This window comes from Lycium ferocissimum, chromosome 5, assembly GCF_029784015.1.
Source record: "Lycium ferocissimum isolate CSIRO_LF1 chromosome 5, AGI_CSIRO_Lferr_CH_V1, whole genome shotgun sequence".
NCBI lineage: Eukaryota > Viridiplantae > Streptophyta > Magnoliopsida > Solanales > Solanaceae > Lycium > Lycium ferocissimum.
Genome location: NC_081346.1, coordinates 18,331,301 through 18,347,159, shown reverse-complemented (window position 1 = coordinate 18,347,159; position 15,859 = coordinate 18,331,301). Strand labels below are relative to the sequence as shown.

The window sequence follows — 15,859 nt, the reverse complement described above, 5'->3', positions numbered from 1 at the left end:
TTTCAATTTGTACAAGTGATATATGTCAAATAATTTTCCGGAAGAAAGTGTAAAGTTCTCATGGCCAAATGAGTATTAAGTATTTTAGGACCCATTCTGCCATAAGAATTATTCATTTTTTCCTTATTTTTTTTTTCATTTTTAAAAAAAATTAGTGTTTGGCTATGAAAATTGCAAATACAGCTTGAAGTTATATTTGGAATTTGAAAAACAAGAAAAAATTATTTTCAAGTTTTTCACTTTTTTCACAACCAAAACAAATACTACATTTCAACAAAAAAATATTATTTGCAAAAACTATGGCCAACATATTTCTAATTCCAACTCTAAAATTCCAAAAAAAGTGAGTAAAAATTGGTTTCTACGGTCAAACGCCTACTTAATGTTACTTGCGGCAAATACATTTTGTATTCTGGAAACTATTCTCATGTTCTATAATCCTGTCTATCTATAAAGTTTCATATGGATTATTCTATATCTTAACCGGATAAATATACCAACAACAATAATAACATATCCAGTATAGTTTCACTTGGTCGGATACATAGTCTAAAAATTAATTCTTAAATTCCATTATTTAATGAAAATAGTAAGTAGTATCACATAGGACAATTCTGGTTCAAGTTACTCCATAAGGTGTGATAACGAAACCCCGTACCAAAGAGTGATGTATTTTTATTAGCTGAATAAAATAATAGAAAAAAAGTGTAGTACGATGGTGAAACTTTTTCTCGCAGAAAACGATAAATATTGCAATTATGAGAGAGAGAGAGAGAGAGAGAGAGAGAGAAACGTTTGTGTTAGTTGCTTCTACTTTTCTGTCTACACAACGGTGGGAATGTTGGAAGCCTGGAAGCAAACCAAAGGCCAATAATGGCGGCAAAAAAAAAAAAAAAAACTGAAATATCTCTAAAAAATTCCCCTTTTTCTCGCAACCCATAGTACTAAAAAATTTCTAATAACTCATATTTTAAACATTTATCTGCACCACAATAACTAGAACAGTTTGAAAACAAAGACGGTGAGAGTAAAGTGAAGAGTTTCCTAACAGGGTTTAGTCTTGTATCTCTTTTTCTATTTGCCTTTTTGCTAGTCATTGACAAGGAAAGACAGTGACTTTCAGAGAGTTTTTTCTTTTTCCATTTTTAGGTGTTTGTATTAATGGCTTTAGCCTTTTGGACAAGGGAACATCAACCCTAGATGGTTGAAAAATTGCAACTATAAAACTTGATACTATTTGTAATAGTTTCCAACTGCAGAATACTGAATCATTCCCTTCCAAGATCATGATGGGTCATCATCAAGATCCTGACCGTCCATCCTCTGATGGTGATGATAATGGTGGTGGTGGTGCTGAAAGTGGGCCAACTCCTAACCACAACAAAGCTAACAAAATGCTTTCTTATAATTTATACTCTGATGCTGTTGTTCGTCCAGCTACTGGTGATGCAAGTGTTGTAAGGACTTTACAGCCTTTTGATATTTCTACCAACTCCCCAGGTAAAAGGCCTTTTTTCCTTTATTTTTTTCCTTTGTTCCCCCACTTGACCTTAGTCCTAAATTAAAGTACTTTCTTTTGTTCTTGATGTTTCCTTTTCAACCGTTGTTCCTCTTTCTCTGTGCAATTTGAAAAAGAAAGATCTGAATTTTCTTGGTCCCCTTGACCTTAGTCCTAAATACAGTACTAACTTTTGTTCTTGATGTTTCCTTTTCAACCCTTGTTCCTTTTTCTCTGTGCTATTGAAAAAAGAAAGATCTGAATTTAATAATATTGCTGTTGTTGCTGCTACCTAAAAGAACACAGATGGAAAAAGAAGTGTCTGAACTTTAGAGAATAATAAATGTATGTTTTCTGTGTTTGTAAAGCTGCAGGAGTTATGGGGTACCCTTTTACATGGGCTCAGTGGAAAGAACTGGAGATGCAAAATATAATCTACAAGTACATTGTCTCAGCTATATCTGTGCCTCAAGATCTTCTCTTATCAATTTGCACAAATTCTTCTGGAGCTCTTCACAGTGCTTCTCACACTACCTGTAACAACCCTTTTTTCCCCTCTTGTCCAATCAATTTTTTTCTTCTTTTTTTGTCATTTAAGTTACATTTGAGTTCTCTTGATTTTCTGGGCAGCGGTACAAGGCCAGAGATACACAAATATAAGGGATCTAGAGCCAGGAAGGTGCAAAAGAACTGATGGAAAGAAATGGAGATGCTCAAGAGATGTAGCACCTAATCAGAAGTACTGTGAGCGCCATATGCATAGAGGTCGTCCAGCCCGTTCAAGAAAGCATGTGGAAGTTCATGGGGATGTTAACAATAAGAAGAAACGCCTTCAACCTGCTCCTCTTGAATCTACTCCTGTGGTTGTTCCAATACCCACACCTGTTGGTCAAAGCAACAAACCTTTAACGAAGCAACCTGTTAGATCTACCTGTCAGCAAATCCAGGGTCCCCTGTTTTTCCATGATAAGATGGAGGAAAATATTTCCACTGATCCCTTTCTCAACGAACTATACAGGTTCTCTTTTAGCTGCCGATTTACTCTTAGTTATGAATGTTAAACATTTTCTTTCTCCCTGCAATTGGTTGAGTTTAAGGCTTAATCCCAAGCACTAAAGCATAAGCGTTAGGCCCCAAAAAATTGATCCTACCATGAACCAAAGGTTGATGAAAGAAATAGATAATTGAATCAGTAGTTATTTGCTTCTTCTACAATTATTTGAATCAATTTTGTTTCAACTCTTTCTTTTTATGATATATGTATCCTTTCAAGTTTCAAAGCCTCTTATAGATAAACTTTAGCTAATTATTTAGAACATGAAAAATGTTCTAGATTGGAACTATAAGTTGGTTGGTTAAATGAACTGGTTACATTGTCAAATGAAAAAGAAATACCGTAAGAACTTGATTATAAGAAAAAGTAACAGCTTTTCATCTCAAGAGTCTAAAAAATAAACTTCAATCGAATATATGTTTATTAATTTTTATTAAATAAGCTTAAGGCCTTCGTAGTAAAGTTAGTTTTAGGCTACCAATTCTATTGAGCCGCCTTTGAGCTTAAGTCCCATCTTTTCCTTTTTTTTTTAATTTTTTTATATGTATAATCTTTATCTACTTTTGGAAAACAATTCCAATATATCTGTTATTGTTTTGTGTTTTCTATGGTTAAAGAAATTCAGGCTGGATGATGGAAGGCGAATTGGTAGCAAAGGCTGATGATGCTAGACAGCAGTGGCAGCATTTGATGGACTCAAGCGCAGGTTACTCAGCAGATGCAATGATTCACCCAGATTTGCAGCATGGTTACAGGGAAGAGGCTTTAAATTTACTGGCGTGTAGTGATATGGAAAGAGCTGAAGATGTGAGTGTCAAGCACAATGGTGAGTTCAATTTCATGATAAATCCTGAATTAGTTTCTATGGGTAAGCAATCTGCGAAGGAGGCTCCCAGGGACTTGATTAATGCATGGTCTAATGATAGCGTCCACAACAATGGTAACAATGAGAATATGGAGGCTTCGTTGTGGCCACCGCAAGGGAACATCTCCCCCTCATCGCTTACTCTGTCTATTGCTATGGCTGCTGGTGATGCCCTTGATGAGGATATGGGATTGGATAGTAGATTTATGAATGCTAATCAACACAAGTCTTGGGAGAACAGTTGGGTCCCTTTTGCATCCGGAGGACCATTGGCTGAAGTTTTACACCCCAGCTCTTCATACACTAGCAACGGTGATTCAATCAGCCCAGCAGCGACGACTGTTTCATCGCCTTCTGGGGTTCTTCAAAAGACATTGTTTTCTCACTCTGATAGCAGTGTTTGCAACAGCCCAATTCTTGCTGCTCCGACTAATACGTCTGAGACGGTTCCATTCCAGTGGCTTAGAATTCCAGAATGACTCTTCCTTCCTTTTTTTGCTTTACTTTTCTTGCTTTTTATCAAATGACGCCAGAAGTTTACAAAGCGACTGGCTAAGGTTGATTTTCAGGCAAATCTCAATTCCCAAACACAAGATCAAAGAACTTTTATACTATTAAACTATCGGACAAGTTGCTTAGGGAATATAGACTTTTGGGTGTGTGTTGAATTGTACAGTTTTTCTGCCTTGTTTATGTTCCTGAAGTATTGGGCGTCTTGACACTTAAAAAGTGAATTAGAATGATCTGATCTTCGGTTAACCATGGAAATGAACTGTCATTATGGGCACCTGGGAGTCTTAAGTATTACCTACCAGTATAGTTTGCAACACAACTTGATGATGAAATGGAATTTGAGCTTGTAAAAATAATTGAGGACATACTAGTTCTTTTTCTTTTTGATGGAAAGGCATAATGACCCTGCTTGCCTGTATCTTTTCTTGAGCTGGCTAGTTCTTTAGGAATGTGCCCCTTCTGGCCGAAAAATATCTCAGTTTGACTTGATACATACAACGATACCCTTATTAGCTACTGCTTTTGAAAAAATTAGGCCCCTTCCCTCTTTATAATATTGTGGCTCTCTTCGAATCAGATAAAATGTGGACGAGTTTCATATACTCCTGGGAGATATTGGAGAGTGGTATCACAACCAGCGGCTTTTAGTTTTGTCTTCACTTTCCACGGAATCTCATTGCACTTCTTTATATTCATTCGTTCAACCCGAATTTTTAGACGATAAATTCACACATGGTTGCAGAAAACATTAAAGAAAGTGAATATCTCATTAAGCATGCAAGGAATCAAGCAGTTCTAAAGAGTTCTTGTGAATTTTGACGAATATACCTAGAGGCAACAATAAAAGCTAGTTTGTGAATTTGGACGAATATACCTAAAGGCAACAATAAAAGCTAGTTTGTGAATTTGACGTACTCCAATAAAAGCTGTTTGTGAATTTGACGAATATTAATGAGGCAGAAGAAAGCTAGTTTGTGAATTTTGACGAATATACCTAGAGGCAACAATAGAAGCTAGTTCGTACTCCCTCTGCTCCATAATGCTTTTAATGAGGCAGAAGAAAGTGATATTGACTAAGTAGGCGTCTGGACATGCGATTTCATCTCATGAGATGAAATCCCAAACAATCCAAAAAGGCATGATTTGGGATTTGAAATCATGATTTCAAAAAATATAAATGTAAAATTTGACCCATACGTTTATATTTTGTAAAAAAAGACTCATAAGTTGTTAGATATATTTACCAATCATGTTTACCAACCGGAAAATGCATGCTCGGCGTGAAGAGATTGTTTGTACCATGTGGAAGGATTATATTAAAAAGTAGTTACATTACTATTCATGTTAAATTTTCCTTTCTATTGAACTAAAGTTTGATTAATTGATGTTGTATTTTTCAGAAAAGCCTTCTAGTAGCATATTAATTTTATTATGAACTATGATTTACTCATTTGGTAAGATTCTATAAGAATTGGAAAAATTTTGATGGTTTTCACAACTTGTGTGGGTTTTATGTTTATAAAAAAAAAATTGCAACTTAAGAAATCCAAATTGCATGTCCAAACATGATTTCATCTCGTGATTTCATCTCATGAGATGAAATCATGTCCAAACGGGGCCTAAAATTTTTGAATGCAATGTGTGATTTTTTTTCCGTATAATAAAAAAGCATGTTATAGTAGTATTAATTGTATAATCTGTAAGATCTTTCATAGTAAGATTTTATTTTTTGAAGATAAACTAATCTATTATCAAAACGGGTTCAAGAATGGTTAAGTTAGCTCTAGAAAATACGAATCGCAGAGCACTTATGGGTGGAGGAGAAAAAAGGGAAGGTTTTGTAAAAGGATGGGTGCTATCAAATAAGTTGAGATGGCCGAGTTGGTCTAAGGCGCCAGATTAAGGTTCTGGTCCGAAAGGGCGTGGGTTCAAATCCCACTCTCAACATTTAACATTTTGTATTTTTTCTACTTTAAATTATGAACATATTCTTTAAAGTTTGTAGTATCATTTCCTTCGATTTCGGTTTGATCGGTTTTGCCGACTTCCAGGACTAACTACAGGGTAACTGCACCTTGCTCTGTTTTCTTTCCATCTGCATGCACTGTTAGAAGGCCAGCGTCTAGGCTGGTAGCTCAAGCCACGGGGGATAACAAAGATACATCAGTGGACGTTCATGTCAGCAGTGGTCAAGGAGGAAACAACCAAGCCATTGCTGTTTAACGCCGTCCTAGGAGGATGGCTCTAGATGTCTCGCCTTTCGGTAAGTCTGATTTATGATTTAGCTTATATTGACCGACACACAATCAACTTTTTACACGATCAATGTATTTTAATCTGTTACAAAAAGTTACTTGCCTTGCTTTTGACAAGATCACTATTTGGCTATAACATCATTTGCAAATAATGTAGTCTCATTATCTAGTTCTGAAAAACTCATGAGAAGTATTTCAGGTTAGCTAATGGTTTTCACTCGAATCTTTTTCCAAGCAAAATTCATGCTCAATACCCACGACATATAACTTTCAGAAATTGTTTTCAACTTTAACTCCACATACTCACGTCTAAACTTCACCTTTTTCTCGCGACTATTGCTTAGGAGCCGTTTGGATTTCTAAGTTGCAGTTTTTTTTATAAACATAAAAATCCACAAGTTGTGAAAACCATCAATTTTTTTTTAATTCTTATACAATTTTACCAAATGAGTAAATCATAGTTCATAATAAAATTAATACGCTACTACAAGGCCTTTCTAAAAAATACAACATCAATTGATCAAACTTAGTTCAATAAAAAGAAAAATTTAACATGAATAGTAATGTCACTACTCTTTAATATAATCCTCCCACATGGTACGAATAATATATCTACCAACTTATGGTTGGTAAATATGATTGGTAAATATATCTACCAACTTATCGGTCTTTTGTTACAAAATATAAACGTATGGGTCAAATTTTCCATTTATATTTTTTGAAATCATGATTTCAAATCCCAAATCACGCCTTTTTGGATGATTTGAGATTTCATCTCATGAGATGAAATTGCATGTCCAAACGCTTACTTAGAGTTAATTGCTCTTATGTATCCTCCTTAGGAGGTTGTTACTTGTGAATCAACGGTTGACTCTAATTGATAGCAGGGAGAATATAGGCCACCCAACCTGGTGGAAGTCAGGGGCAAAGTTAGAGTTTTAGTTATGGCTTAGACAAAATATATATATATATATATATATATATATATATATATATATAATTTACTCAAAACTCAGTAACTTGTAGAATTCAGAACTCATAAATTTTGAATTTACCTCTGGGCTAATAGTAGCTGTTGGATAATGGGCAGCGTTGCGGGTCACTCAATGTTGGGCTGACCCGACTCGGTTAGTAGGATAATAATGAGTAGTTTCCTACAAAGAGGTTACCACTACTCTAAACGTTAACAACGTGGAATTGTGGGAACGGTTTCTTCCTAAGTAACCACTTCTCCTTCTTTTGATTTAAAAGAAACCAGGACGCTTTCTTCTTAGTTAGAGGGAGAGAAAAAAATTCATCTGGTGTTCTAAGAAAAGAATACATACACAAAACAAAGGGGCATTTAGTTTGTGGATATTTGTGTTCTATTTTCTAATGAAGTAGAATTAGCTTGAAGCAATTCTTCAACAAAGATTCTATGAATTTTCCGCTGGTTCCTGTTACTAATTTCTATCGATGGTATCAAAGCCAGGTCGAAGTGCGTTCTGTTAATATGAACACGCAATTGAAATTTACTAAGTGTCAGTTTTCTTACACCATTGATTAACAGAGAGTTTGAACGAACTGGATGTTCGCAATTTGTGCAAATACTATCCTTACCCTTATGGTGTTTCCTGATTAGATGGGTTCTCTTCGTTGATACTTATAGTAAAAGGAAAAATTGTTGGGGAACTTTAATTAATCGGCTTTAATTGAATACGCAAGGGATTCTGCTTTGATTCAAAGAGAGTACGTAATTTGCTACGTAGTTATGTCTGCCACTAAATAGATATATGTTTTTACCATGAACTTTTGTGCAAAATTTGCTACAATCATGAATTATGATGCCACTTGCTAATAACTATGATTTTTTTCATTAGTTAGATATCATGGCTTGGTAATTATGTGACCAGATAAGACTATGCCGTAAAAGAATTTGGAGAGTATAACGTTTCTATAAGGTTCAATCTCTTTGTTTTATACTAATGTGAAGAGAAAGTAAAGTATTACTACTAGTCCATGAATGGGCATATCTTTACAATAATTGAATCATCATTCTTTTTACCAAAAAAAAAAAAAAAAAAAAAAAAAAAAAGAAGAAGAAGGAGGAAGTTTAAGGTTCCCATGGTAATGGCACTTTACAATGCAATTCTTATGTTTGGATTTATGAATTTTTGAAATGTAACCAAAGTACGACTTTGATGTATGGTAAAGGCATATATAGAGTTGTCTGTTTGCACTTGATTCAAGAATAACAACTTGACAATGAATAACCCAAATGAGACCGATTCTGTAATTTTTCTATCATGATGTTTACATCTATTAAATTTTTGGCATGAATCTTATACATTCAAAATTTACTTGTTTAGAGCTTTCCGTTGATATATTACCCATTAAAAACGGATTTAAAACGAGTAAGTTATGATGTTTTGAAGATAAGCCGAAAATTGTGACAGTTTTTTTTGAAAAACTGCATTCTGTAATTTAATTTCTGAAAATTGCGTGTTAAGATTTACAATGTGTGACATATATTTTTAGAATCTACTCGTTACAAGCTTTCCGTTGATATATTACCCATTAAAAACAGATTTAAAACGAGTGAGCTATAAAGTGTTGAAGTTATGTTAAGTAAAATAAAATAAAAAGTAATTTTTTTTATAACCTCCTAAAAGCCACGCCATTATATTGGTATATGATCCTTAAACGTATTCTTTTCTTCTACGAGTAATGTGGCATGTGTTGTCATATTTAATGGTATGTCCATTCTTATTGTTTCATTGTTCCCATTTCAAACATGGCTGGACAGGGACAAGCTTGAAGTACTCCAAGTGGAAGTTCCCGAAATCGAGCAAGGAGATAATGTAGAAGAGTACGTCATTGTAGGACACATTTTCGTGGACGTGAAGTCATAAGGAATAAGGTTCCGAGGGCGACGCAAAATCTGCTAAGGGATCAAAGGGTTATACGAAGGGAAGGAGAGAAGAAATTCAAAGAGTGTAAAGCTTTTAAGATGTCTCCTAATACTTCAGTGCCTGAATATATTGAACTTTTTCGGTTGAAATGAGAAGAACTGGCTAGTTTTATTGAAATCTCGGATTGAGAAGTTTTAGCAATTTTAGTAGATTCCCTCCGAGTGTCACGATTTCTTTCCAAGTCAACCTTTTGAGGTGTCTGTGCGAGAACTTGAAGTCGAGTGGGAGATTATGAACTTGTAACTTGCATTGTGAATTTCTTTCCAATATATGGAATTATGTTGTTTAACTTTTTTTTTATATCCCATTTATTTATTTATTTTAAATGGGTTGAGACTTAATTGAAAGTTATTGAATAAAATTCACGCTAAGATTTATTTTTTCCATTTTTTATTAAACGTTTAGATTGTAGATGATGATCGGAAACTTTGTGACCTTTCAATTTTACACTAAATGTGAAGTCATTTATGGAAATTAATTTGCTTGAGTGTGAATATCACATGCATAAATTTGTTAAAGTAAATATTGATGAGTATAAACTTGCTTAATTTTCTCAATCAACGAATATGGCATCTAAGAGCATCATTGTTGATTTAAACAAAGGTGAAAAACTGAATGGTGAGAATCACGACATCTAGAGTCATAAAATGTGATATGTACTAGAAGAGCAAGATGCTCTGGAAGGTATTAACCATGTTTTGGTTCGCCCAAAAGTGGGTAACACTGCCCAACACAGAAGAGATCTGGAAACTTACAATGCGTGGGAAAAGAAAGATTCTACTGCACATGGAATTATTGTGAGTACTGTTGTTGATGATCTCATTCAAAAATGTGAAGAATACCCTACTGCTCATGCTATGTGGGCACACTTACGAGAGACTTATAGGGGTACCACTATGACCCGCCTTAGACAGCTGACTATCAAATTTGACACTCACAAGAAGCGTCACGATCACAATGTCAAGCAACACCTTAGGGTGATGTCTAACATGATTGCTCAACTCAAAAGTGTTGGCCATGTTCTCTCTGATGAGTAGCAGGTTCAGGCAGTGATTCGGTCTCTTCCCAATAGTCGGGAACATTGAAGGTTAACTTAACCCATAATGATAGCATCAAAACCTTTTCTGATGTTGCCCGCCATGTCGAGCTTGAAGACAAGCGGCTTGGTGCTGCTAAAACTGTATCTAATGCCTACGTGGCAGAATCCAGTGGCATAAAGTCTTCAGGATTCAAACGTAAGAAAAATTGGAAAAATGAAGGAAAGGGTAAGGAGACTGGAGAAAGACCCTTCAAGAAAAGGAACAAGCCAAATCCCAAGAAGGAAAAACGGTTTTTCAAGAAGAAAGACAAGAGTAAGATGAAATGCTATAACTGCCATGTTCCAGGGCAGTTTGCTCATGAGTGTCCCGAGCCGAAAAGTGTAGCATTTCAAAACGCATCTCTAAGTGCTACATATGTTTCTAGCACTTTTTTACTAATTGAATCTTACCCTGTGTAGATTGTAGACTCAGGGGCCACCGACCATGTGAGTCGTGATCGAGAAACGTTTGTGGAGTTTCGTCGAGTCTCACCTGGATCAAGGTGGATATATGTAGGAAATAATGTAAAGCTTGAAGTCAAAGGGATAGGCACTTGCAAAATGTACTTGCGTGGTGGCCGAACTTTGATGTTGCATGCGTCCTATATGCTCCAGAGATCTGACGTAACTTAGTATCTGTGTCTGTTCTTCTAGATCTAAGTTTCGATTTAAAGTTTAGTCGCAATGGTGTTAGAATTACTCAAGACAATGTTTTTTATGATTTTGGACTTCGTTATGATGGGTTTATTGTTTTAGATTGTAATTGATGTGCCGTGAAATTTCGGCACATTTGATGTCTTTTTACTAGAAGTTTTACTTGTTTTTAAGTGTTTTTATATTATTTTTTATGTTATTTTGATGTTTTGTAGGGTTGGTTGACGAAGGAACGAAAATGAAGAATATCTCTGAAAAACGGACAACTTGGAGCTAAAGAATGGTCCATAACTCGTGTTACGGACTGTAACGTGATCCGTAACCTGAAAGGAAATTCCAGAAACATGCTGACGGATTATCAACGTTACGACTCAAAAGGACGGTCCGTAACTCATGTTACGGGCCATAACGTGGACTGTAATCAGTAGGGAAATTCCAGTAATATGCTGAAGGATTGTCAATAGTACGACCAGAAGGACGGTCCGTAATGCAAGTTACGGGGCGTAATGCATTGGCCGCTAAAGACTGGAAGGCGAGATTCGCTGGAAGATACGGATCGTAACCTATGTTATGGTCCGTCGAAAGAAGCCGTAACGGTTGACCTAATATCAAGCTGACAAAAGACGGAACAAAGGACGAACCGTAACACGTGTTACGGTCCGTAACGATGCCGCGAAGGGTGTTTTTGTCCAGAACTTTGGCGTTTTTTTTGGTCCTATAAATAGTTAAGTTTAGATTTTTCAGCCATATTCTCATTCACTTTAGAGCATTAACTCTTATCATTAAATATTTTGTGAAGTTGTTGGAGCATTTAAGGCCTCAACATCATCCTTAGTTCACATTCATTACTATTGTAAGTACATTATGTCATCTTTTGAGCTTTCTTTGTTGAACAAAAAATATGAGTAGCTAATTTTAATTCTAAGGTTGTGGACCCTATGATGGGTATTTTATGAATGGGTTTCTACTATTGATATATGCATAATGGTTATTGGTGTTTATTCAATCTTTGTGTTTTAGTGTTGGGTAATGATTGCAAGCATTAGCCTAAGCCATTATTCTAACTTTTCTTAGGAAAGTGAGTTGGCATTGGTAAGATTGAATACAATGACTCGGGGCGTTAACCCTCGTTTAATAGACTAACTTAGGAATAAGAATAAGTCTAATTGACATTATTGATAGTTCTTCTATATCAACTCTTTTGTATTTGGAAAAATCATAAAGAGGAAATACGGCTTAATTATTAGGAAACATTAGGAAATCTTTAAGAGATCAAGTGCAAATCCTTGGAACAACTATTAGAAGTATATCACATTGAAACCTGAAGCATAATATCTAATCAAAACGGGGAATACAACCTTAGTCTCTCTCGCATACAATTCAAGTGAAAGTATTAGTTTATATTACAAAACAATTATTCCAAACTATTCAGAATAGAATTAAAGCCTTTACAGACCAGTATCGCATACAATTAATACCCTTTTCTATCCATATTCCTAGTGGGATTCGACCCCAACCTTGTTTGGGCTACTATATTTGACAACGTTCGCTTTATGCCACTAATAGGTGTAATTTGAGCGTATCAGTAATCCTTCAACTTATGACTATTATGTTGACCGTTGTGTAATGACATGTTATTCTAGTAACAGTGAAGTTGATGTTGTTACATGGCATGCAAGATTAGGTCGCATAGGGCAAGACCGGATGAATATATTGGAAAAGGAAGGGCATTTAGGTCCTTTCTCCAAAATTAAAATACCAACTTGTGAAAATTGTCTTGCCGGAAATATTATGCGTGAACTATTTGGGAAGGCTAACAGAGCGGATTCCCCATTGCAATTAATCCATTATGATATCTATAGTCCAATGAATGTGAGGGCAAGGTCTGGTGCTTTGTATTTCATTACATTTATTGATGATTTCACGCGCTTTGGTTATGTCTATTTGATTTCTCATAAATTTGAAGCACTAGAATGCTTTAGAATATATATGAATGAAGTAGAGAATCAATTAGATAAAAGTATAAAGACTTTAAGAACTGATAGAGGCCGTAATATTTATCAAAACAAGTTTGAAGAATTATGTAATGAAAAAGGCATTGCGAGACGCTAACTACTCCTTACATACCTCGTGACGTGCGGTGTAGCGAGAAAGAGGAATGAACATTACCGGACATGACAAGGTCAATGATGGTACAAATTTACTTATCTCTTTCTAGGGAGATGCGTTATTGACCTGCGGCTATTTACTAAATAAAGTGCCTTCTAAATCAGTTACTTCCACCCTGAGCTATGGGTGGTCATAAACCGAACACCGAATGATCTATGACCTTGGGGTTGTCATGCCGTATGTAAAAGATCATTTTGGTAAGTTTGGAAAACTGAGTCCAAAAGGGAAGAAATGTATCTTTATAAGATACTCAGAACACTCCAAAGGGTATGTGTTCATTGGTGAATTAGAAGATGGAAGTATAACTGAAATTGAATCACGAGATATCACATTTTTAGAAAATGATTTTCCCAAAAAGGAAATAAAAGAAAGAGAGCCTCTTTACGAAACGTTAAGTTCAGATGATTAGACATTGTCTCCGAACATGTTTGATAGTCAAATAGATCAAGGATCGGTTCCTGGTCCAAGTGGGAGTTTTGAATCCCAAAATCCTTTAGAGGAATTTGAATTTCAACAACGTAAGAGTACTAGAAAAAGTGTACCCAAACGATCTTATGAGATTGAAGATTACGTTTTCCTATTATCTCTCACGAAATTAGATGAGCCTAATTCTGTGACTAAGGCTTTGACTGGTCCTAAAAAAGATGAATGGATAAAAGCAATGAAAGAAGAATTGGAGTCCATGAGAACCAACAAAGTCTGGGATCTGGTTGACCTTCCTTTTGGGCGTAGAGCTATTGGGAACAAATGGGTTCTCAAGGTTAAATGTAAAGTAGACGGATCAATAGAAAGATACAAGGCACGATTGGTCGCAAAAGGTTTTACCCAGCAAGCTGGAATAGATTATGAGGAAACTTTTTCACCAGTTGTGATGTTTACCTCAATTCGGTTACTTTTGGCTATTGTTGCACGTTTGGATCTAGAGTTACACCAAATGGACGTGAAGACATCTTTTCTCTATGGAGAACTAAACGTGGAAATCTACATGGAACAACTTATAGGTTTCATTATTAAAGGCCAAGAAAAGAAAGTCTGCAAATTAAAAAGATTTATTTATGGTCTAAAGAAGTCTTCAAGGCAATGGTATTTGAGATTTCACAAAGAGGTGATGTCATATGATTTCACCATGATCGATGAAGACCATTGCATTTATGTGAAGAGGTCCAATGGAATGTTTATAATTCTTTCTCCTTACGTGGATGATATTTTATTAGCCGGAAATAATTTGGAATATGTGAAAACTTTTAAGTAATGGATTTCAAAGTCATTCAACATGAAAGACATGGGTGAAGCAGACTATATATTGGGTGTTAAGATCTAAAGAAATCGTTCCAAGAGGGTTTTGAGTCTACCTCAAGAAACTTATATAAGGAAAATTTTGGAACGCTTCCGAATGAATAGTTGAAAACCCATGGATACTCCTATACCAAGAGGTGAAACTTTAAGTCTTGAAATGTGTCCAGAGATTGAAAAAGAAAAAGAAGACATGTCTCGAGTTTCATATTCTAGTGCTGTCGGGAGCTTGATGTACGCTATGATGTGTACTCGTCCGAACATTTGTTATGCCGTAGGTCTGGTTAGCAGGTATCAGTCCAATCCTAGAAGAGATCATTGGAAAGCTGTGAAGAGAATCTTCCGGTACCTGAAAGGAACTGTTGATTATTCACTATGTTATAGTGGAAATGATTTACACTTGAGAGGATACATAGATGCTGATTGGGGTGGTGACCAGAACGATAGAAAATCGACATCTGGTTATGCTTTCTTACTTAATGGTGGTGTTGTTTCATGAAAAAGTAAGAATCAAACTTGCACGGCACTTTCAACTATGGAAGCTAAGTTTGTGGCTTGTGCATCTGCAGTACAAGAAGCTATTTGGTTAAAAAGATTCTTTGAGCATTTGAGCGTAGCAAAGAATTCTCAAGGATCAATAATTTTACATTATGATAGTCAAACGGCTATTGCATACACAAAGGATCCTAAGTATCACAACAAAACTAAACACATTGGCATCAAGTATAACTTTGTAAGTGTCACGCCCCGAACCATGGCCTGGGCGAAACACGGCACTCGGTGCCCTCTTGCATGCGACCGAGCGAACCACATGGCTTGAATCATCATGAGGCATACATGAGCGGAAATATAGCATGAACGTGATGAGCTTTTATAAAACATGAGATGTCATAATAATTTAATGAAATACTTGTTTAAATCATGAATGCGAAAATAACATGAGTTGAGCCAAAGATGGTGTGAACACCTTGCATGTCTAACATAACTAACGACTAGTCTATGAAACCTCTAGTCGTGAACCCTGAACGGAAAAACATACTTGCTGGGACAAGGCCCCCAGCATACCTTTAGATGCAAAACTAATTAAAGAATGACAATGTCTAAACCCCGAATGAGATGGGGCTCACCAATAAGCGGTACGTGCGATCTGCGAAAGGAGCGTCGTCCTTGTAAATCCGTACACGCATCGTGAAACACAGCCCCGGCAATAAAAGGGGACGTCGACATTGAATGTACTGGTATGTAAAGCAACCGAAAGAAATAACATGGGACATGGAATAACATGATAAGAACTGAAACTGAAAACCTAGACATAAACATGAGCATGAGCATGAGCATGAATACATATATACATATATAGCATACATAAAAACGTGATAAGTAGGGAGAGCATTTCATAAACCGACCATGTGATATCACCACGTGGGTACGTGGGTACGGTACCTCGCCGGACCATGAGCCCCTATACCTTACCAGGGTATAAGGTGGTAACGTGCTGATGGATCCATTCATTGTAAAATTAAGGTATC

General features: G+C 35.9%; 1 protein-coding gene and 1 non-coding gene across 3 annotated transcripts; both read left to right on the top strand.

Annotated features, from left to right (window-relative positions):
- Positions 1-802: 802 nt before the first annotated feature.
- Positions 803-4,185, top strand: LOC132056335 (growth-regulating factor 2-like). 2 transcript variants are annotated; one of them, XM_059448480.1, is made up of 4 exons: positions 803-1,500; positions 1,873-2,034; positions 2,129-2,516; positions 3,170-4,185. In XM_059448480.1, exons 1-4 carry the CDS (start codon positions 1,287-1,289, stop codon positions 3,894-3,896), a joined length of 1,491 nt encoding a protein of 496 aa, XP_059304463.1. In that variant the 5' UTR covers positions 803-1,286; the 3' UTR covers positions 3,897-4,185. The 2 variants fall into 2 exon arrangements, with proteins under 2 accessions (XP_059304463.1, XP_059304462.1); XM_059448479.1 differs by having other exon boundaries at positions 804-1,500; positions 1,867-2,034.
- A 1,611-nt stretch (positions 4,186-5,796) lies between these two features.
- TRNAL-AAG (transfer RNA leucine (anticodon AAG)) lies at positions 5,797-5,877 on the top strand. The gene has a single exon. It is a non-coding gene; the product is annotated as a tRNA-Leu (tRNA).
- Positions 5,878-15,859: the final 9,982 nt, after the last annotated feature.

Bases quoted from the DNA above. Each gene is read 5' to 3' on its own strand.
- LOC132056335 (XM_059448479.1), top strand. From the start codon at position 1,287: ATGATGGGTCATCATCAAGATCCTGACCGTCCATCCTCTGATGGTGAT. The intron at 2,035-2,128 runs GTAACAACCCTT...TTTTCTGGGCAG, and splicing joins CAGTGCTTCTCACACTACCT to CGGTACAAGGCCAGAGATAC. The intron at 2,517-3,169 runs GTTCTCTTTTAG...CTATGGTTAAAG, and splicing joins TTTCTCAACGAACTATACAG to AAATTCAGGCTGGATGATGG.